The following is a 25,066-nucleotide window of genomic DNA, read 5'->3' as shown; positions in this document are numbered from 1 at the left end:
ACATTAACCTGATGAACAAAATAATTTTAAAGCATATTTTTGTTAAACGCCACCGGACATAAATGGATTTACCTGAGGTCCCCTAAATCCTTGTTCTCCCACAGCACCTGGAACACCAGTATCTCCTATAATTCCCTACAGATAAATATTAATGTTATTTACATGTCTATTCACACAAATGTCACCTCTAACAGATTAACCGTCAATTTAATTTTTATTTCATAACTAAATAATACATGAGAAAATCAGCTTCTGTCTCCTCATGGGCTAATCTTTCACTCTCAATTCATGGATAAAACCTGTGTTCAGTGATGACAGATTTTCCCATTACCAAGATAGGAAACAGGATAGTCTGTGTATCTTATGTGATGTATACAACAGAGTCTGTACATACTACATGATATATACAGCTGAGTTTCACTGTATCATGTAGGATATATACAGCAGAGTCTCAATGTCTTTTATATAATGTATACAGCAGTCTCAGTGTATCCTATGTGATATATGTACTGAAGAGTCTCTGTCTTTTATATGCAATGTATACAGCAGAGTCTCATTGTATCCTATCTGATGTATACAGCAGAGTCATAGTGTATCCTATGGGCTGTATACATTAGTCTCAGTGTATGCTATGTGATGTATACACCAAAGTCTCAGTGTATCCTGTGTGATGTATACATCCTAGTCTCAATGTACAGCAGAGTTTCAGTGTTTCCTATGTGATGTGTACAACACAGTCTCAGTAAATCTTATGTGATGTATACAGCCAGTGTCGGACTGGGGTGCTAAGGACCCACCAGTACAGTAACTGAGTGTGGGGGCCCACTTTTCACATGCATACAAATATTATACTACCCTTGTTCACAAATTTACCTATATCTCTATGTAATAATAAACTGGGTAGTTTGGTTAATGAATGATGAGATGCTGCTTTTTTATGTACAGAGTGAATCAATTTAATTATGCCAAATAATGCCCATATAGTACGGTTGGGGGCCCAGATCTGCACAGGGGCCCACCGGGGGATTCCCCTGTTACCCTATGGGCCAGTCCGAGCCTGTATACAGCACAGTCTCAGTGTGTCCTGCGTATAAGTAGCAAAGTCTAATGTTATCCTTTGCGATTGGCATAGCAGAGTCTGTTCATCCTATGTAATATATACATCAGAGTTTCAGTGTATCCTGTGTGATGTATACACCAGAATCTCAGTTTTACCTAATCTTTTTCTGGACTATACACTGACGAAGATGTTTTTAAAAATATTGGAATAAAAATTGATGTTATATATTTACGTGTGCTGGATCTCCTACTACCTTGGAACCAGAATTTCATTGTAACCTGTGTAATTCATGCAACCAAGTCTCAGAACAGTAAATTAATAGCTTTGCAACTGAGAACGTCCGTTCTCTGATATGATCGGGAGCAGCTGATTAACTGCGGTGCAATGTGTCGCACGTCCTTTAATTCTGATTAAGAAAATGATTGTGATCAAATATGTTTAAACTAAATATAGAGAAATGAAGTGCTAATGTTGATTAAGTACAATTGATCTTAAATCACTACACAGAATCATACCCGTGGTCCAGAAGTGCCTCTTATGCCTGGAGAACTCTGAAATATAGAATAAGACAGTAACATTTCTTACTTTCAGGCTGTAAGAAGGATTGGCTGGGTAGAAGGGGATAATGAGCAATTGTAAATACACAGTGCTATATAATATGCAATATATTAAGAGGATAAAAACTTTGAGTGCATCTTTAAGAGGCATGCGCTTCTTTAATGGATCTGACACATCTTTGAATTGCTATGTCCCACAGCCAGAAATTACACTAGCCATGGGCTGGCATACCTTTGTTGAAAGCTTTGTGGGCATAAGTTATGAGTTGGTCAGATGTGCTTGGGCATGCCCTGTTGTACCCCAGCTCTGCACACTTTGCAAAAAGTGAATGGGGCTGGCCAGGACTTGCATAAAGATATCAAAAGTTACAAAATTTTTGAACAAATTCAAGTTGCACAATTTTCTTTAACGTTTATTTTACAACAGAAAAATGAAATGGGTTGATGAATTGAGCCCCCATATTTTTTTTTGTATTTAAAACTGTTTAAATCTTACATCAATACCAACTGCACCAGGTTGTCCAGGTTTTCCCTCCAGTCCTGGGTCACCCTAGAAAGTTATAGAATGGAACATATTATATGCTGCATATTTTGTTTTAGTCATAGGCTTGGTAATTGTTTAGGAGAATACCTAGGGACAAGTTTCTAGACCTTTCAAGACCTTTGATCCTTATTAGTAAAATTGGCTTCTAGGCGATATAAGATGGGAAATGATTGTAGCCACCTTACTAAATTAGTTTACGTTAAAGAAGCATTCCCACAAAAATTTTTACTGCCTAAATCAGTCTAAATGTATATGTGGTGTAGGTGCTGAACTATACTCATCGATCAGCGCCTTCCCTGGTTTCCAGCACCATTCCACTCCTCTTCTTGATCACATGACTTCCATTACAGCGTTGTAGGATCACACTAAGGTCCATGTCCATGTGTGAGCCGGATGTCATTTTCCGGTGTAAGTCTAGGGCGCATGAAAATGTTCACCCAGAAAAGGAAAACCAGGGAACATGTAGATCGGTGAGCATATTACTGCACTTACACTACACTACATAGACAATTACCCATATGTAAGGTTTAGTTGGGAGTGCTACAATTTTATTAATAGCTACATTTTAAAAAAAATATTTTTCAATTAAATTAAAAATATTTTACTTGTTTGAAGATTACAATACCTACCTATGATTAGTTAGGCTAACTTGGGAAATGTAGCTGCATATATATAATGTTATATGAGAATGACGACATTTGTAAATACTTCTTATCTGCACTGTATATGTTACAAGTCAAGTGATGGCTAAAACGAAAACGATACAATGATAAAATATTGTAAAATTATGAGTTATAAAATAGATATTAACCTCCATGCCTATTTCTCCTTTGGGACCCAAAGGTCCAGGGATTGTATTTTCCGTTCCAGGATCACCCTGTGACCAAAACGAGGTATTAGTATTGGTTCAATTAAGAAATACATCGATGACATAGGGTCTTTTGCATGAATTCTGCACATCATTGTATATTATGGTATATTCATTGTATGGTTTGTATTTTACTCAAGACGTTATTTGACAGTAGTAATTTTCCATATGTACACTAACATTTGCAGATATAGCTATGTACTAAATATAAACCTATTTTTTTCCCATCAGGAAACACTTTAGGATTTGTCAGGCCATTTAATAGTTATAAAGTTCAGCGAGTTGCGTTACTTAAGTCCTTATTCATATTTTGTTTGTGTTTTAGAATGAACGTATAAAGCACATGTATTTCTTTACGTTCCTTTTTAGATGCTTTTTTTAAACATGTGCTTGTTATAATTGCACTTTTTGTACATATTTTCTTCCTTATTCCTTATAAGACCTTTATGGAGAAAAACAGCAAAATTGTGCCTTCATCACAAGGCAAACGCTGTGGCCGGAATTCATCAATAACGTTGTGCTGGTTGTTTGCAAACTTGCAAATCATAGACCCCCTTTTATGCATGAATATTGCAATATTTCTCTGCACTGACCAGTTTTGAAAGAAAAGTTTTATTCTTCTATATGAAACATTGTAACCACAAAAGCCCCAATTAGCATATACTTTACTTAGAATATCATATATGCCTCTTATATCACCGATAAGTCGCTGCCTTTTTTTCCCAAGTGTTTAGAAAAAAACTATGCAAAATAAAACCGAATCAGTAATATGGCATCTAAAATTAGATACTTTATAAATGTTATACATATAATATATTACAGCATACAATGTTGTTACACAAACATTTGTATACCAAGAGAAACCAGAAAATATGGGTACCTGAGAGCAAACAAGTCAGGGCTTGCAAAAAAAGTGCTAAACATTCCTACACCACATACAGTTCTTCATGCATTATAAATACCAAATGTGTAAACCTCTCATTCCATGCCCTATGTGTAACTGAGATAAATCTATGAATCTGTGTTACTCATATTGTGAATCTCCTCTCGCATACACCCCCAACGTGTGTTTCACATTAGTGGCTTCATCAGAGGCCAGTGTTCGCTTTCTGTGGTTTAAATTGGCAGTGGTATAGTCAAATGATTATAAGACAAATCCTATCTGACTTCCCAGGGTATAAGTGTAAGAAATATGGTAAATGAAGCATTGTATTTGTGGACAAAGCACAGCCTCAAAAATTCGTGGTGCCGCTAAGACTGAAGAAGAGTTTTTGTATGACAAGGCTCTTTCTAACCCCTTTACGATGGAAAAATAAAAAAAGTTATGGCTCTGGAAAGAAGGGGAACAAAAAGTGAAAACACAAAACGGAAAATCTCAGGGTTAAGCACTAATGATATTGGTACTTTACATGTCTATAGTATTCTTCATAACATTTATGTGAATTATACATCATATATAACCTTTTTTCTATTTTAAAACATTACTTTTTCTTTTTCTATAAATTCTTTGATCAGAAGGTTAGATTCCAGTGAATGTAAAAGAACTACAGGAGAGAAATGTTATAATGGAAAATCACAATGAAAATTAACAATTGCTGATTTTGTAAATGTGTATACTTACTATAGTGCCCTTTTGGCCTTCATAGCCTTTATATCCTTGAGCTCCCCTTAATCCAGATTTACCCTATGAAAATTCAATAAAATTTCAATTACACTGTTTGCCTAGTCATCGTTAAGAAAGGCCAGGTGCTGCAAATTTTTGAGCTTTGTAAAGACCCAGTCTCCTCTAACCTTGAACCAAAAAACATCAGCCATGGGTTCTTCTAAGCAGCTGCCTAATACTTTGTGTAATGAGGGAAAGTATGGCCTAAAGATGTCAACACCCTTTTATCAAGGAGTGCAGAATTATGAGGAAGCTTGTTTTCCTTGGACGATACGGGCCAAAAATGAGATTTAACTAAACCTGAAAGTCTAACATTGTTAAAAGTCTTACAGAGGGATGCAGCACTCATAAAATTGATAAGATATTGGGGTATGATCAAAGAACCATCAAAAGTTTTGTTGCAAATAGTCAACAGGGTCGCAAAAAACATGTTTGAAAAAAAGATGCACATAAACTGCCATAGATTGGAGAAGAATCCAATGTGAAGTGACCCTGAACCCATTATCCTGCAGTTCGGCCATATTCCAGAGCTGCAACCTACCTGAGTTGCTAGTAGTACAAGGTGGTCAGTGCTCAGAGAAGTAGCAATGGTTAGGGAGGCTGAAACCAGATCACCACTGAGCAAGACACGTCATTTGATTTGCTAGGACTGGGCCAAGAAATTTCTGAAGATACATTTTTGAAATGTACAGGAAAAATACTAAATTTTTAAAGAAAACTATGTATTTTATACCGGAAAATTCTCCACCACATGCATTGAAGTACTTGTTTTATGGACTGATGAGGTGAGAGTGATGCTTGATGGACTAGACAGATGGGCCCATGGCTGTACCAGTAACGGACAAAGACTTCTACTTCAACTCAGATGCCAGCAAGGTGGACATGGGGTACTGCTATGGGATGGTATTACTAAAAATGAGCTAGTTGGACCTTTTTATATTGAAGATGGACTCAAAATCAACTCCCAAACCTTCTGCAAATTTTTAGAAGACATTTTCTTCAAGCAGTTGTACAAGAAAAAGTCTGTCTCGAAAACCATGTTTTTATGTAGGACAATGTTCCATCTTATGCATTGAAGTCTCCACAGCATAGCTAGAGCCAGTAAAGGCCTTAAACATGAAAAAAATGACTTGCCTCCCTTCCTAACCTGACCTAAACCTTGTTGGTGCCCCTTAAATGGGAGATTTATGGTGAAGGAAAACAATACACCTTTCTGAACAGAGTCTTGGAGGCTGTGGTTAGTGCTGCCCAAAAGTTGATTGTCAATAGATTAAGAAACTGACAGACTCCATGAATGCAGCTTACGACTGTTATTGAAAAGAAGGGCGGCTATATTGGTCACTGATATTTTTTGGAAATGTCAGAAATGTATTTCTCGACATTTTGAGTAGTTTAATTGCACAATAATTCTGTACTTTAATAGTTGCCTAATAATTATATACACAGATATTATCCTATTGAAGACAAAACTTTACTTTTTTCTTAAATATTCAGGTTTCAGACTTATTAACCTTTTAGATTAACATTTTAGATTAACTGACAGCACTGTAGTTGTGCAACAGTAAAATGAAACATAAAAAATACAAATTGTCTAACAATTGCACACATCTTGTATGTACAGAATGAGACTGATCATTTAACTATTAGTGTAACACTTGAGGTTAATTGGCCAGAGAGAGGAACCAAAGTTTTAACATTGTAAAGGGGTTGTCCCACTGTTCAGCTACAGTATATGCAGCTATTGCCCTCATTCATAAATTTACACATGCTTTCATATAATAATAGACTGGGTATATTGTTGAATGAATGATGAAATGCTGGCTTGGTCTGTACATAGTGGATCAAGGGTAGTGTGCCATGTACTGCTCATATAAATCAGTGGTGTGCTCACTCCTGCACAGTAGCCCACCGGGAGATATACCTCTTCCCCTGCTGACCAGTCCAAGTCTAGCTACATGGTGATCTTGGCCAGAGAAACATAAAGTTGTAAAACTAAACACATTTCTGTGGACTGACTGTAAAAAACGAGAAAAGCGCCAACAGGACTCAAAGCAAGTCACAATTTTGAATAGCAGTCTATGATGGCAAAGTTGTTTTTTCAGACAGATGTGATAGAACATTGCAATTTTCATATTGCCTGAAAGATGTTTCTGTGTAGCCTGAGCCTAAATAATACTATTGAACAAGGTCATTGAAAATATTAATTAAAAGTGTTAAAATAAATATACATGCATAATAATAACATTATGAATAATAAATTGGATACATGTGTACTTACAAGCTTATTCATAGGTGTAGTGTGGTATAGCAAACTATACATATACATATCTTACTTGGTCTCCTCTTTCACCCTTTCCCCCCTTTATTCCTGGCATTCCAGACCTTCCCTTCAAAAAAACAAACAAACAAAAAGAAACAGAAGGAAGAAATAGGAAAAAAATATGAAATTTAATACTATCTGGATGAATTATAGCGAAAGATTAGTCACAAATACGTATGATAAACAATATACCTGTTCTCCATTAAGTCCATCAAGCCCAGGTTCACCTTGTTCACTCTGCAAAATGAAATATATTTCTGTTGCGTCCAAAAGCTGGAGTGGGCACTAGGAATCATTTTATTAGGCAGGCCTGTGGTACTTACCAATTCCTTTTTACATCTAATTGCTTACAGTCAATGGCAAAAGAATATTTTTTTTAATAGAAAAGGCAAAATGTAAATATATACAGACCTGGTCTCCTGGTTGTCCTTGGTTTCCCTGCAAAATAATTACAAAACATTGTTAAACCAGGGAAAAACTATAAATTAAAAAGAGAGTTATTTTTTTTCATGGACCAAGTGGCACAATTACCAATATATTTCACATAGTATTGGCCAGGTGGTATAAATAATGGCGAGTAAATTCTCAAGCTATAGTAAAGGTGGACCATTAAGATAATAACAATTGTCCACTAGAAAACATAGTGGCAAATTCTAAAGCTTGTGCCGTCACTTTCTCTGTGTGACTGACAGTGGGGAATCCGATTGCTATGACCCCTGGCAGTCTTTACACATCATCCTGATGGAAATGTAGTAAGGATAATTATTACAAAAGCTCACATAGATTTTCATTCTCTGAACCTATATTATTTGGTTTAGCAGTGATGGAAATTAAAATTTGGGACATCTGAGGGGGCATAGGCATAATTTGAGATGAAGATTTCCTACTGAATCTCATTAAATCTAATGTTAATATCCACCTTTATAATGCCATTATTATGTTTAGCTTCCAGTAATTTATTTGGAATATTTGTTCATTATCATAATATTACCTTGGGTCCTTTGGTTCCTGTACATCCTTTGTCACCACGCGCACCCGTCAGACCAGGCAATCCTCTATCACCCTTAATAAAAAATTAAACATCTAAAGTTTATTTTACAGCTTAGCCAAAATCAAATTATAGATCCAGCAGTTTCATAGTTCATAGTTAACAAGCACTTTGCTATTTTTCCCATTTATGATGATGAGAAAACCCCTGTAATGCCTTGAAAATAGGACATATTGGACATTTTGTAGTTTCAGGGCTAAACTCGATTTTATTCGTGGACAATAGAGACTCACCTCCATTCCTTGTTCTCCAGGATAGCCTGGATGTCCTTTTAATCCAGTTGGTCCCTAGATAAATGATAAATGTAATCAGATAAATTGTAGCGTTCTTCTCGTTTAAGGGTATATCAAATTGGTTCACAAAATATACACTGAATATAAAACATTACTTTTATTAGTTAAATTTAATTTTTTTTTAGATGAAAAAATATTTTTATTACTAAATGTCCTCAAACAAATAAGACCACTCAATGATAGTAGAGTCATGTAATAGTATGAACCGTGTCAGCTAAAGTGATAGGAGATGCAAGAGGTGAAGTTAGAACAAAATGAAAAATCTCACCCTAATAACTGCCTAAAGAATCCCCTACCTAGCCTAAGGCTAACCCTATTAGGCCCTATTAGCAGTTGACAATAAAACAGGTATAGACAATACACCACCAACATGAGCTATCAAATTATCATAGTGGGTAAGCTAACATAGGCAGAAGCCGCAGCATTAAAGGTAGAATAGGTTTATCTACACGTATCATAGGCACAAAATATCCCATAAAATATGTAATACTCAATTTGTTATGTTACATTAGATATCAACTGCACATAGTATGCTATACTCGATGTGTTTCCCCTAGATAGGTTCATGAGGGCTACATACTAAAAGCTGATAGTGGATACTTAGCTTTAGGCTATGGTCACACCCTTAGTATTTGGTTAGTATTTTACCCCAAGATTTGTAAGCCAAAACCAAGTGAGGAACGTTTAGAGAAAAGGCATAATAGAAACACGTCACCGCTTCTGCGTTTTTCATCCATCACTGGTTTAAGCTTACAAATACTGATGTGAAATACTGACCAAATACTGAAAGTGTGACTTTAGCCATAGGGTTCGCTCACATCTGAATATATAAAATTGCTTATGTATATTCTCAACCATAAAAGTTGGCGAATCTCAGGTGAGTGTCATGCATATGCCATTCCATATGTCATGCGAGTGCTATGCGATTGTGTTTTTTTTTCTTGACTTGCATCCGTATTTCATTTGAGTGCTATGCGACTGTAAGGTTTTTTTCTCCTTGCATCCGTATGACATGCGTATTACATGTATATGCAATGCGTTTTTAACATCATCTTTTACATGCTATAATACTCTATGTAAAATAAATCTAGTTGTCATAAATAATAGAGGAGCTTATATAAACATATAGATAGTTAGATTATATAAATATATTAGAAATATCATAGATAAATAATAAATAGATATAATATAGATATATAGAAAGAGAGATAGGGGATATATAATTTCACAATCCCCTTATATATAATAAACTTTTACCCTTTAGCGCCTTTCATGTGGCACTAAAGGGTATTTCACCTTGTGTAACCTAAAAAAAATAACTAAAAAACCAGCAAAGGTAAAACAGAAAGCTGTTTGCTGATGTTATCAGGCTGGGAAATTCCCTAAAAATATCAGCCTCAAGCCACCTCAGAAGTGCCACATCAGGTTAGATGCCCCAATTCTGGAGCTTCGCCTCGGCTCTTCCCAATTGCACTGGCGCGTTGGCAATGATAAAAGTAGTTTGGGATGATGCGAGCTGTGAATTGTCCAAAAACACAGCTGACATAAAGCCCTGGTGTTATTAATGGAGAGGTGTCTATCAAACAACCCCATTACTAATCCAGTAAGTAAAAAGAAAAAAACACACACACAAAAATATTTTATTTTAAAAAACACTCCCAGACTTTTTCCCTGGTTCACCAATTTATTTATTTTAAAAAAACAACACCCATGCAGGTTCGACGTAGTCCAGGGAATGCGACAAAGTCCACAAATGGAAACCTGAAAGACATGAAAAGAGATAAATAAAAACAAGAGACTGTCCCTTGTTCACCAATTTATTAGAAAGAAAAGTTTCCAAGCAGGTCCGATTTAGTCCAGTACTTCCCACGATGTTCCTTGATTCCGATGATCAAAGGATATGGAGCTGTAGAGCAGTATGGGGTGGTAGTCAAGGGTGAGGCTAGTTGCGTATCTAGGGGGCAGCCGCGGCATGTGCCCCGGGCGCAGTCGGCAGGGGGGCGCAGTCGGGTCGCCTAATGCGGTGGTCTGCAGTGTCTCCCCCGGCGGCTGCATTCTGCCACCCCCGGTCTGGGAGTCTGCTGTTCTCTGTGCCAACTGTCAAGCTGACAGCCGGCACAGAGAAGCTGCAGAGTGTCGGCTCCCAACATGTGTGGAGGTGGAGGGGGGTCTCTGCAGGGTGGCTGTGGTGGGCAGGGAGAAATCCCTGCAGCTCCGCTGCCTACAAGAGAAAATAGCAGCAGAGCTGCAGCGATCTGTCTTCCTGCTTCCTGCCTGCGCTTCCTCTCACACAGATGCGCCACTGGATGACATCATCCTTCAGCGGCCGGCTGTGTGAGAGGAAGGCGATGGAGATGCTGCTGCAGAGTGCGAGGGGATGTGAGATAGGTGTGTGTGCATGTGCGTGCGCGCGGGTGCGTGTGTGTAGCGTGCTGCAGGGGAATGTGCAGAGAAGTAAATGGTGTGTGTGTAGGGGGAAGAAAGGGCAATGATGGGGATGGTGGGGGAGGAGAGGGCAATGATGGGGCTGATGGGGAGAGGGCAATGATGGGAATGGTGGGGAGGAGATGGCAATGATGGGGCTGATGGGGAGAGGGCAATGATGGGGATGGTGGGGGAGGAGAGGGCAATGATGGGGCTGACGGGGAGAGGGCAATGATGGGGATGGTGGGGGAGAAGAGGGCAATGATGGGGCTGACAGGGAGAGGGCAATGATGGGGATGGTGGTGGAGGAGGAAATGATGGAAGTGGTGGAATGGGCAAGGATGAGGATGGTGGTGGAGGAGGAAATGATGGAAGTGGTGGAATGGGCAAGGATGGGAATGGTGGGGGAGGAGGAAATGATGGAAGTGGTGGAATGGGCAATGATGGGGATGGTGGGGAAGGAGGAAATGATGGAAGTGGTCGAATAGGCAAGGATGGGGATGGTGGGGGAGGAGGAAACGATGGATGTGGTGGAAAGGGCAATGATGGGATTGCTGGGGAGGAAAAGCTGGAGGTGGTGAAGAGAGCAATGATGGGGTGGGGTAGAGGACAATAATATGTGTGTGGACAATTTGAGTGGAGATAGGGGGATTTATTATGTATGGGTAGAGTATGGTGAACAGGGGGATGTGAGAGGAGACAGTATAAGGAGGGAGGGGAATAGTGTGAGGGGACAGTATGGGGACAAAAGTGAGTGGGCACAGAATAGAAACTGAATAGTGGGGGTGTAGCATGGGGGGGCAGTGTGAGGGCACAGTCAGGTGGGGACAGTATACCAGGAAGGTGGAGTGTGATGATAGAGTACAGTATAAATACTGGGCCCTATAGGGGGGACACAGTACAAGAGGACAGTGTGAAGAGGGGGCCCGGTATGGAAAGGAGAGGTCAGTGTGAAGAGCATGTACCATAAGAGGGACAGTGTGGGGGTCATATTTTGTGCAGACAATATAGTGAGGGACAATTTTTTATTCAGGAGAATTTTAATGACACTTGTATCATTAAGGGTATCATGTGGAAATTTTCTGCAAAAGAGCGGAGAAGATGGAAGTCTGCAGAGTCGGCTGTGGATGAGAAAACGCATCATGGGGTCTGGAAAAGATGAAGAAAAGAAGGAGAATGACTCTAGAGATGACATCATCTATAAGGTATCTCAATGTAAATGTTATGTGTGATGCTAACTAACTCTCATGTTTTTATTTATGTTAGGAGCTTTAAAGGGAATGTCCAGGTTTGTAATGAGTCTGCAGTTCTTCTTTGTGACTGCAGACTTCTGAATTCTCACAGTGCGCCCTGCACGCTGTCAGGATTCTCTCGTGCTGGTGATTTAGATACATGTGGTCATGTGCTGACTAGATATGTGTGGCCTCACTCAATGAAAATGAACTGAGTGAGGCCGGGCACATCTAGTCTGAATGTGGCCAGAGGTATACAAATCGCATGCTTGTGCTGACATGGCTGTCCACAGGCAAGGGAGAATCCTAAAAGTGTGCAATGCATTAGTTGTGAGAATTCAGAAGTCTGCAATGTCAGGATTCAGCTCTGCAGGTTCCAGTAGTCGTCACATGGACACTTTACCCATATGCGACTTTCATACTTGTGGTCTTGTGACAACAAGCTTCTCTTCCTACTTCTCTCAGTTTTTCACTGATCATTGAGAGCATTAGGGACAGGAGCCAAAGTGGATTCTTGCCCCGGGTGCCAGAAACCCTAGATACACCTCTGGGTGAGGCACTCGTCTCCTTTTATGCCCCGGCGTGCTACATGAAAGTTTGTTTCCTGGATGGACGTTTGGACTTGTGCTGTCATGGCTGTGCAGGCTTCATGTATCCAATGGTGTGGAATAGCCAGGACCATAGGTTAATAGGTTACACAGTTCAATAAGGGACATCGTTGTTCAAACATAGAGTTTTTACCGAATGATAACTTGGCAAAGGTTATATACAAAGTCTTATGGCCATTTCCTCTACGATTTAAAGCATTTTTCCTCACACCGTATACTTCCTCTGTGGTTCTACTCCAGGACGTTGCAGACAAACTGTTTCATCCTACGTGGTCACAACCTAGCCTGAACACCACAGATCAGCAAGTCTCTCCATTTGCTCAGCTGTTCTGTGTCCAATATCTTCTGCTATTGGCGCACTCTACAGTATCTACAGCTTGAGACCCCCACTGGTTCCGCAAACTCAATCCTGTTTAGGTATGTTACCTTAGGCATTGCAAGCTCGTGGGTTTGTGATTCAGCATCCTCTACACAGACTCTTCGCCGGAAAGCCACTATGACTAGTCAGTCACTTTATCTTATACTATTATAAATAAGTTATATTTATTAGGTTAAACAAAGATAAACACCCTTTAGTGCCACATGAAAGGCACTAAAGGGTGCAAGCTTATAATATGTAGGGGACTTGGGACATTACATATTTGCAGGATATCTATCTTTTCCATATATCTATTCTAGCTGTTTAATAGCTTTCTGTCATCTATGTACTGTATAGTTTTATGTTATTTTGTTTCCTTTGAGATTTAAGCATAATGATCGGATGGCATATATTCTGTGTGCCATCCAAATTTTTTCCTCACACCAACTAACTTGCATTAGCGAGTCTTGGACATTTTACATGGACATACGCAGCATGCTTCGATATTTTTTCTCAGCCCGATTCCAGCTGAAGAAAAACTCACAGATGAACACTCCTCATTGAGTAATATTGGTGCGAGTGCAATGCGATTTTTCTTATGTGAGCGAACCCTTAGGTTGTGACCTGGAATACTCCTGTGCAGTGATAAGGTGCTCCAGTGCATAATCAGACAAGATGTCCACACATTTGCTACAGGCTGATGTGGTGCTGCATGGCATGTACAAGGATGGTGTCCAAACTAACAGCATGAGAGAGACTAAACAATGGCTCCATAAATAGTATAGGGGCTGGAAATGACTGCATATTAAGATGGCTGATGTTATCAGAGCAAGTTGTTAGTGTGTGCCGACAGTCTGGAAGTGGCCGTGGAATGCATTTTATTTTCAGCTGCATTGACCATACGCAGATGAACGCCAAACTTGCACTACAGTCAGAGATACAGCATGTCTATGAAATAGAATTCAGGGGTTTTCATTGGCAGCAAAGCTAAGGGGTGCTTAGAGTATAAAAAGCCATTCCCCTGAGCAGAGAAAAAAAATATTAAAATCTAATAATGCTAGAAACATGCCAAAACACTTTAGTCCCATAGATAGCACCACCTGTGCCAGAACATAGGATTAGCATTTTAGATAATTTTGAGCACATATGATATATAAGTCATGGAGATGTATCACCCTCATTGGATGAAAAAGGGGTGTAAGATAACAGATTGCCACTAGTACTACGCATCGGGTCAGTGGGTCTATTATGGGCATTATCTCTGGTAGGGCCAATATTAAACAGTGGATTGAGCTTATAAGTGACCGTAGAACAGATGAACAGTAGGGGTTATGGAGGGGTGAGTGAGTGTAGGGGATTAGGTACATTACCACAAGAGAAATTCAAAGGAAACAGTCAAGTTGTAGTTGGTCATTGAAACCTATTTAAGACTATTTCAATTTAGTTTAACACTATTCATTTGATATATCCATTTTGCTTCATTTTATAATATTCTCCAATCCCAATCAACTCCCCAGCGACGGTGAAATAAAATCAAGGACCTTAAAACCAAAACAATCCAATTTACCCCCATGAGCTTCCCTAACATGTTGGAAGACTGGGGTATCACATGCATTAATAATGTCACTGATGTGGTCGCCTATACACCTTCTAAGCTTTTGAATAGTTTTCCAGATGTAATCAAAAGGACAAGTGCATTTGAATAGATAAATTACTCCTGTAGTACGGAAGTTGGCAAAGTGCATACATTTGTATATCTTCCCTGTGGTTTCATTTGTGAAGATGCTTGTCATACTAAAGTATTTGCAAAATTTGCATCTGGCACACCTGAATGTACTGTTATCCCTATACTCCAACCATGTTACGGGTTTCGTTTTTGGGGAATATGCACTGTGTACCAATTGGTCATGAATAGACCTACCTCTTCTATAAGGGATACCTTTGAGGATAGATCAAAGGAAATTAGAAGTATCCCAAAGAAACACTGAGCTATCCTAAGAGCAGAATTCTGACCTCTGTGATATATTACCACTTTTCCCCTTTACTTGTTATCTCTACATGCTGGTACAGATACAGAAGCCGTGGTACAGAAATATCCCCCTTATATCTGAAAATGATCTACTACCAATAGCTGTACTGAAAAGGGTATGCCCATCTCCAAGATCCTATCACAATATATAGTAGGTGTAGTAGTAACAATATTACCAAATACCTCAAATTTTAAATGTAGTATAGTTTTTTTTATTTACTGTGCTTTTTTCCTCATGTGCAGGCATTGCAGGACCTCACGTATCCATGGTTACAACCACTAGCAACTAGCCAACAAACTGTCGCTATATCAGTGGTCGTAACCATGGACACTTAAGGTCCTACAATGCCTGCACATGAGGAAAGAAACATAGCGACACTACCAAACAGAAACCTACCCCTAAAATCATAAATCTTTATTAATAATCCCGTATAATACCATAAATCCCCAAAAATTTGATAAAAAACATCCCTATAGGGACTCCAATACCAGGAATCAGGGATACAGCCTATATATAGAGTTGCATATGCAAAAGCATTCATGTGATACCAAAACACACAAGTATAGAAAAAATGAAAAAAATGCCAAAAATAACAATAAAAAATTAATAGAATGAAAAAATGAAAAATAGAAAAAAAGTTGTTATTAGATATAATATGCCTCTCCTAGCCCTAAAATCTGATATCCTTCCTAGCAGCGGAGGTTGGCACCCTAAATATGTGATGTGGCGCCCCCGCTTCACGGTGGCTGTCCCTTATATCCCTGGGCAGTCCCTAGTAATCTAATGGTCACAGACAAAACACACACATATGGATCAATATAGATCCATAGTAAATACACATTAGCACTCCTATATACTCTTAACTATGGCTACCACTATTCCTTTTTAGTTCAATAGCAGGTTTCTGTTTGGTAGTGCTGTTATATACTCCCCTTTGAAGGAATTGTTTGGACAGTTGTACTGAAAGAAACATAGCGAATCAGAAAAACTATACTACATTTGTAAATGGAGATATTTGCTAATTTTATTATTATTATTATTACTACACCTATTACATATTTGGATAGGATATTGTAAATGGGAATACTCCTTTAAGGCACTATATGTTCCTTTTGAGGCACATACCTTCATTCCTTGATCTCCATACCTTCCCGGTGGTCCTTTTTCTCCATAACACTCACAGAATACACAACAACATGTTTTTTCAATAATATGGGACTAGAAAAGAAAGACAAAATATAGTTCTCTCACATAATTGTAAGATTTATTATTAAGTTCAAGAAATTTTTATTATTATGGTCATTCTGGAACCACAAGAGCAAACTCACCAATTGTCGGGCAAGTTTAATCCCAATATCTGGCATCCCGATATGCATCTGATAGCTATAATCAAAGCCTCTGCCAAATTCTATATGTTTCATGTTATCATATCCCTTTGTTCCTTCCAATGCAACAGTTACTAGGGCATGTAACCCTAAAAAGTGTCAGAAATGAATATGTTATATATTAGGTAATGATATCTATAACATGTATAGAGAAGCTATGGGCTTTAACAAATTAATATGGGCAAGAATACCTAATCAATCAAAACCTGTATGATACACACAGTGTTAAGATGACATAGTTACTCCATATGCTGTTGACTAATAGCTCTGTGCAACGTGGTGCAATTTTTTAATGACTCAAAAAGACACAAATAAAGATGCTGCATGCAAAAAAATTGATTAATAATTTAACTCTTTTATGACATGACATACATTACATGTGATATGTTGTGTCCCTGCCTTTGATACGGGCTTGCACACCAAGCCCGCTTCTTCCTGCCACATAACGGCTGATTTAATCAGCCAGCAAGTGCCTTTAAAAGCTGTGGGTGGAGCGAGGCTCTGCTGACAGCTGTCAACTGTTCAATTCTGCTGTCAATCTCTAACAGCGGGAGTTAACATGAGTCGCCAGAGAGAGGGGGCACCGATAGATTGTCATGACTGTTGAGGGTCTGCTGATGACCGCTGTGTTTGTCATTATGTTCTTCCTATGATCCCCCCGTTGGCCGTCGTTTATAGGAGATTTGTGATTTCTGTTATACATAGTAGTGCTGATGTACTATTAAATACAGTGAAAAGTGAAAAAAAAGTTGTAAACAACATGAACCCCCCCCCCCCCACAAAAGTTTACTCCCCCCCCTTTCTTCCCCCCAAAATAACACAATTAAAGAAAATATACATATTTGAAATGTCCAATCTGGCAAAATATAAAATAAATTATTCCGATGGGTAAATGGCATAACGAAAAAAAATCTAAATTCCCAAGTTTCTATTTTTTGGGGGCTGCTGCAACATTGCAAAAAAAAGCAATAAAAAGTTATCAAAACACTATGACTACCCTACAATTGTATCAATTAAAACCTCAGCTCAGGGCACAAAATATAAGCCCATATCCTGAAAAATGAAACTTTACGAATCTCGGGAAATGGTCACAAAAGCAAATCATTTTTATCTTACAAATTTGTTAAAAAAATGTCACCACTTAAAGGAAACCTGTCACCCCGTTTTTTCAGATTGAGATAAAAATACTGTTAAATAGGGCCTGCGCTGTGCGTTACAATAGTGTATGTAGTGTACCCTGATTCCCCACCTATGCTGTGAAATACATTACCAAAGTCGCCGTTTTTGCCTGTCAATCAGGCTGGTCAGGTCAGGTGGGCATGGTGACATCGCTGTTTCTTCCCCAGCTTTCCGTTGGTGGCGTAGTGGTGTGCGCATGTCCAAGTGCCGAATCCACTGCGCGCACGTGAAGAAACAGCGCGCGATCTGCGCTATTACCACTGTCATCGGTGGGGGTGGCCATCTTCCTGGGGCCGCGCGTGCGCAGATGGAGTGCTCTGCTGCACGGGGCTTCAGGAAAATGGCCGCGGGAAGCTGCGCGTGCGCAGATGGAGATCGTGGCGGCCATTTTCCTGAAGCCGAGATGCAAACGGCTTTGGGAAAATGGCCACCGCGATCTCCATCTGCGCACGCGCGGCATCCCGCGGCCATTTTCCTGAAGCCCCGTGCAGCAGAGCACTCCATCTGCGCACGCGCGGCCGCAGGAAGATGGCCGCCCCCACCGATGACAGGGGTAATAGCGCAGATCGCGCGCTGTTTCTTCACGTGCGCGCAGTGGATTCGTCACTTGGACATGCGCACACCACTACGCCACCAACGGAAAGCTGGGGAAGAAAAGAGCGATGTCACCACGCCCACCTGACCTGACCAGCCTGATTGACAGGCGAAAACGGCGACTTTGGTAATGTATTTCGCAGCATAGGTGGGGAATCAGGGTACACTACATACACTATTGTAACGCACAGCGCAGGCCCTACTTAACAGTATTTTTATCTCAATCTGAAAAAACGGGGTGACAGGTTCCCTTTAAATAATAAAAGAAACAATACATGAGTGGTATCTGCATACTCGTATTGACCTGGAGAATCATATTGCTGGGTCAGTTTTACCATATAATGAACATGGTAAATGAAAAATTCAGAAGACAATGGTAGAATTGCAATTTTCTAGCAATTTAAATGCACTTGGAACAAGCCCTTATTCGGTACATTTAAATCATTATATATTACATTTAATCAATTATCAATTTAATCAATTATATCAAAAATATAAAGTACTTAATACTCCATAACAACCGACTTGTGCCATATACCTTTTTTCTGAAGATCTTCTTTTGCCAGCTCAGTGTCTTCTACTTTTTCATCTAGGCCGTCAGTAAAGATTAGCATCATCTATATGGCATATGGAAGGCATAAAAAAGTAAACATTAGTACAAATTGTGATAATGATAATTAGGCAGTGATAACTGAGACATACCTTTGCTTTTCCTGCTTCGTCCTTTTTAAATGTCTTCCACATGGACTGAAGAATGGGGGTTGTTAAATAGGAAGGACCTTTCACAGAAATAACTTTGAGTTTCTGAGCTAAATCTGAACTGTAGGTGTAGAACTGAGGGGGATAGGGTGGATTTGCATTTGGAACATAAAAAGCTACACTAATCAGAGGTACAATGCCAGGGAGGCAACTTGCACTTCTTAAATTCATCATGCTGTGTAAAATATTAGCAATACGAATTTCCAATAACTTTTGATCATGGAATAAATTGGAGCCATTAGGATAAGCTGAAATATCAAATCCGACTACGACTTCAAGAGAACAATCTAGAAGGAAAAGAGTAGAAGACACGAGTGTAAGATTCGAGAAGTACATGTACATTTACAAAACTGAATCTGTGGGCACAAAATGAGTTTCCAAACTAAGCACAGCATTTTATAGGAGACATAGCCCTGATACAATTAAGCTTTAATTGGTTTGCCTAAATTTCTTCTTTATTCATATATACCAATGACACACTTGGTGCCCCCTGGCTGTGGCCAGACAGTTCAGTGCACCTTTCCACCATGACCTACGGTACTTGGTTCCACCTATCTCTGTCTACTTTATCTTTAATTGATAGCTCTGGCTTTACAGGAGACAGAAAATAGCTGAGATAAATGGAAAATAAGTAGCTGGCTATCTTAATTTTACACTGAGCATAGTTAACTAGCATATTTAGTTACTGAAGGATTTTAGGCAAATACAGCAATTAATTAAAACCGTAAAAGGCCAATACATCAAACTGTTTAAGGTAAATAACACAGTATGCCCACACTTGGTATATATAAAATTCACCAATATACTATCACCCCTAAAAAAGTGATATATATAAGAATATATAAAATCAACCACCAGGGTGCACTGTGCACAATTGCAATGGAAACCACTGCTCAAGATCCTTCGTCAGGTTACCGAAACGCGCGTCGGGCACGCGTTGGCACAGGAGAGACCCCCCAGGTAGAGATACTTTATAATTGCGACTGTATAGCTGCACCTTATATTGTGCATATCCATAGAGGTGCCATTAGGGTGCTTATATGGTTGGAATTAGCAGGAATAGATCCAAGGTGATTTGGGCGGTGTGGTAGCACTACAGCACTTTATTCATTCATGCACCTTAGTATAGCTTTGAGGGGATTTATTAGTGGGTTCTATTACCCTCGGTTCTATTTACCCCCGTTTCTTTGTTTCACTATTTTGCTGTTTTTTTATTTTGTGCAACAGTATATATTTTTTATGTATATCACAGTATATGAGACTTTGCAATCAAGTAATTATTTTTTCTAATTTTCTGCACCACTTTGTTGTATTTTTGCACATAATATATATTTTTACACATATATAAAAATATTTTTTTCTTTCCTTTTTTTGATATATTTTAAAATATATTTTTATATATATTTTTTATTCCTGCCTTTTTCTAATTTTCTCATGTAAACTGTGTGATATACAGTCTATTTATATTTAATTTTATTTTTATCCTGATATTGTGGGGGCTCTGTTGCTTGTACAACTCTGTAATCCTGTTGCTACGCGGATGTGGTTTTTTTCTGTTTTTAATTTTTATGATTGTATAATCATTGGCATTTCCTTGAATAAAGCCATATTTTTAATAGTTCACTGCATGGTATGTTTTTCTTCTTTTTTGATCCCTGTAATATTGCTTTGCTTTTATTTTTATCAAACTGTTTAAGCCAGAAAACAGTCATAAACCACTTTGAAAAGTTGCAAAATGTTTGCGCAACGCGAAGTTGTGCAAAAATATAGCAACTTTGGTGTTTTCAAGCCAGTTTTGGGCAGCTCTGTTAAAATGGTTGAAGCCACAGCGGGTCAACGTTTGGCTACGATTGCCTGTCAAATTAACCTTTTGTGGCAGCATTTCTTACTCCAGAAGCGTTAGTCAAGTGCCTGAAAGGAGTATCACTTCTGGAAAGGTGAAGGAAAGGCACACACCATTGATAAGATATGCTTTAGGCCGGGGTTACACTTGCGTGTGCAATGCGAGAAACTCGCGCAAGTCTCTCGCATCAATACCCGACACTGCCGCCGACACTCGGGACTGGAGCGTTCAGCTGCATAGAAATACATGCAGCCGCACACTGCGGTCCCGAGTGGCAGTGCCGGATATTGATGTGAGAGACTCGCATGAGTTTCTCAAATTGAAACTGGCCTAATTCATACAGTGGCGTATGCCTCTTAATGAATTCACTGAATCTTAGTCCGACACACCCCTCTTAAGGCTGGTGTACAAAATGCCAGTTATCATAAATCGTGGGCCTAAAAGCACAATTTTTATAAGGGCTACTTCCCCGACAAGGAGCTGTGCTTTGTTTGGACATTCATATTGTGTTGAAAGACTCCCTTTAAAGTAGCACTGATATTGAGTTTTTTATTCATTAAATGTGTGTGAATTTGCATATAATGTAGTGTGAGTGTATTGATATACTCACCTACCGTTGCTCTCTCCAGGATCCAGTGTCTTTCTTCTCCTCTTGACAGTGATGTCACTGCAATTGCAACTATCCGGCTTACTCTACGCTCTATGTGTGAGTCAAAAGTCTCTTTCACAATATAATTCCTAAAGAGCCTTGCTCTGACTCTCCATGGGCTTAAACTGTAAAAGTCACCAGTCTGCAGAGGGATGATGTCACTGAGACTAGAAGAATGGAGCTGGACACCAGAGAGTGTGGCAATAGATGAGTATATACTTGTAAGTGAATGCGCAGTAGAAGACGTGGTTCCTCAATGTTACGTAGCACTTGTGACCAAACATCGCTATCTACTGTCCAAACTAATTAAGGCGGAACCGAAAGATGGAAGAAGTGTTTCTAGAAGGATGGTTCTAAAAGAGAACACAGGGTCAGGTGGTAGTAGGCGCAATTATCCAATATAAAAGGCCGAAGTGAAAGTTGGCACCCACAAGTGAAACCAGCAGGACATGTGAGCAGAGGGATACAGAGGCCGCATTACCAGGGTGTGCTTAGGGACCAAGGCAGGCGGAACATTGTGAGGCAAACATCGAGGTACAGACTACAATGGTCAAGTCCTGGGATCCAGCTCCGCTGGTCAAGACCTGAAGCCCAGCCTTATCAGTTGAGACCAAATAGCCGGTTGTCAAGCACCAAAGACTCTACGTAGATCGTTATCCGGGAGCGGACGTCCGCTGTGGTGACCAGGGGACACAACTGAACCAGGCCGTTACTTCCAATGCTGACATACAGTACAAAGTTTGGGCTGGGGCTATATAGCAGATGGGACAGGGACCGGCCAGTGTGAGAAGGGCCCATAGCGCATTACTTGACTTTGTGCTGAGGACTTGTGGCAAAGCAGGAAATATCGGTGACCCCCGTTAGTGACCGTTTAGTAATTGGAAAATTCTTTGAGGAAATATTTTAGTGACGGCCTCATCATTGTGAGTGTGCCTGTGGGAGTTATCACACAAGGAACATCAGAGCATCGTCCTTACTGAAAGACAGGTAGAACAGAGAATACAATAATAGAACTGTTAGTTTGTGTTTATTGTCATTATTGCTAATATTGTATTACCTGATACCTTGTATCCGAATAACTGACAGTTTGCACAAGTAACCCCTTCACCCCGGTGTTAAGAAAATAAATCGTTTAGTTGGTTACCTCCGCCTTATTCTTGTCTTCGTGTTGCATCGTAGTAACCTGTTCACACACTCACAATACTTTACATGCATATATACACATCTAATGAATAAAAATCTTAATGGAAGTGCTTCTTTAATTGCAGAAATTCTGTAAAATGTTAAAGTATCATGTAAATAATGATTTCCTGGGGAAAAGCTAAAACATTTCGATAAAGTCTTACTACGGACATGTAACCGCTACAGCAAATCACTAGATATAGTGCTATAGTGCGTTACCAATAAGAGAGGCGATTTAGTGCAGTCTTTACACTACGTCAGCATGGTATCAAATTCCTTTTTTTAAAATTTTCAAACACTTTCTTAACAGTTCTAGGAACCTTCTTGGCAATCTATTTAAAGGGAATCCATCATCAGGTTTTTGCCATTTAATCTGAGTTCAGCATAAGGTAGGGGCTGAATCACAATTTTCAGGGAGGTGCCACTTATTAGTCTGTGCGCTATTGTTTCCATACAGTGAATGTTTTATCACCAGGACATTATCACTGCACAGACTAGCTCCCTCATGACATGTGTTCCAGCCACACCCCCTCCTCTGATAAGCAGTTCACTGCCAATAGACAATGTACACTGAAAGCTGTTGTGTGGGTGGGGTTAGCTTTCTGAGCTCTGCTACAGCTAAGAACTCTGATTGTGTCATAACTGCTGCACCAAGTAATTTAAGTCATACATCATTGTAATCAGGGTATCTTTCGCTACAGTATGCTGCTCTCAGATGAAGGAGCAAAAACTTGGTGGCACATTCGCTTTAACTTTTTTTTGCATTGGTTAGCTGTGCTGCACTTCTAACATTAAATTGTGAATGATTTTGACCTCTACATTAAATTAATATAACATCTTAAGATGTCTATGTCTCATCTTAACGCTACCACGACGTACACTTCTGCTATACAAAGTCTTTATGACAAATGTCACAGTTGCATCTTTATCCTATATATGTCATGAGAGCAGTGGTAGCTTTTGGTGTTGAGCATTTTTGTGTCTGCCACTTGTGATTGGTTAGTCCCATTGGCTGATCCCATTGACTGACCAATCACAGCTATTGCAGATTGGAACCTTCTCTGATTGAAGCCATGACAGATCACAGCAATGTTCATCCGCAGCCTTTGTGATGTTGGACTGCTCTAGACGCTGATGATATTTACTGTTAATGATATAGTTGTACGTTCATATGAAGCCATAGTCAAGATGTACAGGTAATGGTCTGTATGGAGTGTACTGGCAATCAGGTCATACTCACTCTCAGCAGGCCTCTGGATGCATATGTCATCGACCAATCTCTTTTTAATACTTTTTAATGCATCAAAATTGTGGACAGAAAACCTTCTATTCGATTTCCCAGCAATCTGAAGAAGCTGTGTTTCAGACACTGTTCCCACTCCCACAGCATAAGTGAAAATGCCTTTACTTCTTAGAGTTTCTGCAGGCAATGCCACTTCATCTTGTGAATTTCCATCCGTTATGACGATCAATACTTGTTGGATCTTTTCCCTAATACGACTATTAGCTGATAGAGCAGAATCTGTTTTCTCAAGAGCACTTCCAATAAGCGTGCTTCCGCCCATCCGTGTGATGTTCTTAATCATGTGCTTTAAAGTTTGCTTACTGATATTTGCCATTAGCGGAAACTCTGTTTCAAATAAATTACTATATTGAGAAACCCCCACATGAACCTTGCCGGGGCCAATATCAAACTCATCAATGGTAGATACCATGAATTCTTTCATTTTTTCAAATTCTGTAGCTCTGATACTTCCGGAACCATCAATCAGAAAAGTGACGTCTGCTTGTTTTTCACATGGGGCTGCAAAATATGAAAAGACATACATCAATGACATAGCAGGGGTAAAGTTGGTGCGAATCGATTCGAACGGCCCAAGCCATTGGCCACAACAGTAATCTATGGATTCTTCATGGGAGCAGGTTCTTCTACCTGTCGATATCTGCGGCTCTTCCTCTTGATTAGTCGGCCTGGCATGACGTCATTTTTGAGGATTGATTCACGTGTGACATTGTGCCAGGCTGGCAAACCAAAAGAAGAGGCAGGTAAGAGCGGATACTTTCCCTTGGCAGCGAGATGGAAAGGACGTGGGAATAAATTCGCACCAACTCTAATCAAGGGTCACTTGAGGGAATGCATTATGAGGAAAAATCTCTACAAGTAATGTGCGTCAAAAGTATTTTAATCATACTAACAATCATTTTATCTTTATTTTTCATACAATGAAGCTTATGCACTACAGTATATTGTCAGCACTAAGATATAAGATTTTTAGACTCGATATTAGATTGATGTACTGCATCATTTTCCTGCATGTAATGACAAATAAAGTAAAACTTAATGAGTTCTGTATGTTTGGGACTTTTCTGCAAATCTGAAATTCAGATTTGTCACAGATTTTGATGCAGATTTACTATAGTTTTCACCTTATGCATTAAAAATCCTCAAAATAAATTAACATTCTGAAGA

The 25,066-nt window shown here is 39.4% G+C and overlaps 1 protein-coding gene across 3 annotated transcripts in view; it reads right to left on the bottom strand.

Moving 5' to 3' along the window:
* Nucleotides 1-25,066, bottom strand: part of LOC138642127 (collagen alpha-6(VI) chain-like) — a 175,589-nt gene that overhangs the window by 73,646 nt on the left and 76,877 nt on the right. For all 3 annotated transcript variants that reach the window (XM_069730064.1, XM_069730066.1, XM_069730065.1), the window contains exons 8-22: nucleotides 23,837-24,400; nucleotides 18,866-19,209; nucleotides 18,702-18,780; nucleotides 16,334-16,479; nucleotides 16,131-16,223; nucleotides 8,294-8,347; nucleotides 8,004-8,075; nucleotides 7,424-7,450; nucleotides 7,205-7,249; nucleotides 7,026-7,079; nucleotides 4,651-4,713; nucleotides 2,973-3,038; nucleotides 2,114-2,167; nucleotides 1,576-1,611; nucleotides 73-135 (exon numbers count right to left, since the gene is read on the bottom strand). In XM_069730064.1, the coding sequence (XP_069586165.1) occupies nucleotides 73-135; nucleotides 1,576-1,611; nucleotides 2,114-2,167; nucleotides 2,973-3,038; nucleotides 4,651-4,713; nucleotides 7,026-7,079; nucleotides 7,205-7,249; nucleotides 7,424-7,450; nucleotides 8,004-8,075; nucleotides 8,294-8,347; nucleotides 16,131-16,223; nucleotides 16,334-16,479; nucleotides 18,702-18,780; nucleotides 18,866-19,209; nucleotides 23,837-24,400 (1,760 nt within the window). The remainder of the gene's footprint in view (nucleotides 1-72; nucleotides 136-1,575; nucleotides 1,612-2,113; nucleotides 2,168-2,972; nucleotides 3,039-4,650; nucleotides 4,714-7,025; nucleotides 7,080-7,204; nucleotides 7,250-7,423; nucleotides 7,451-8,003; nucleotides 8,076-8,293; nucleotides 8,348-16,130; nucleotides 16,224-16,333; nucleotides 16,480-18,701; nucleotides 18,781-18,865; nucleotides 19,210-23,836; nucleotides 24,401-25,066) is intronic.

Source organism: Ranitomeya imitator, chromosome 6 (assembly GCF_032444005.1).
Source record: "Ranitomeya imitator isolate aRanImi1 chromosome 6, aRanImi1.pri, whole genome shotgun sequence".
In the NCBI taxonomy this organism is placed as follows: domain Eukaryota; kingdom Metazoa; phylum Chordata; class Amphibia; order Anura; family Dendrobatidae; genus Ranitomeya; species Ranitomeya imitator.
This window is presented reverse-complemented; position numbering and strand designations above follow the sequence as displayed.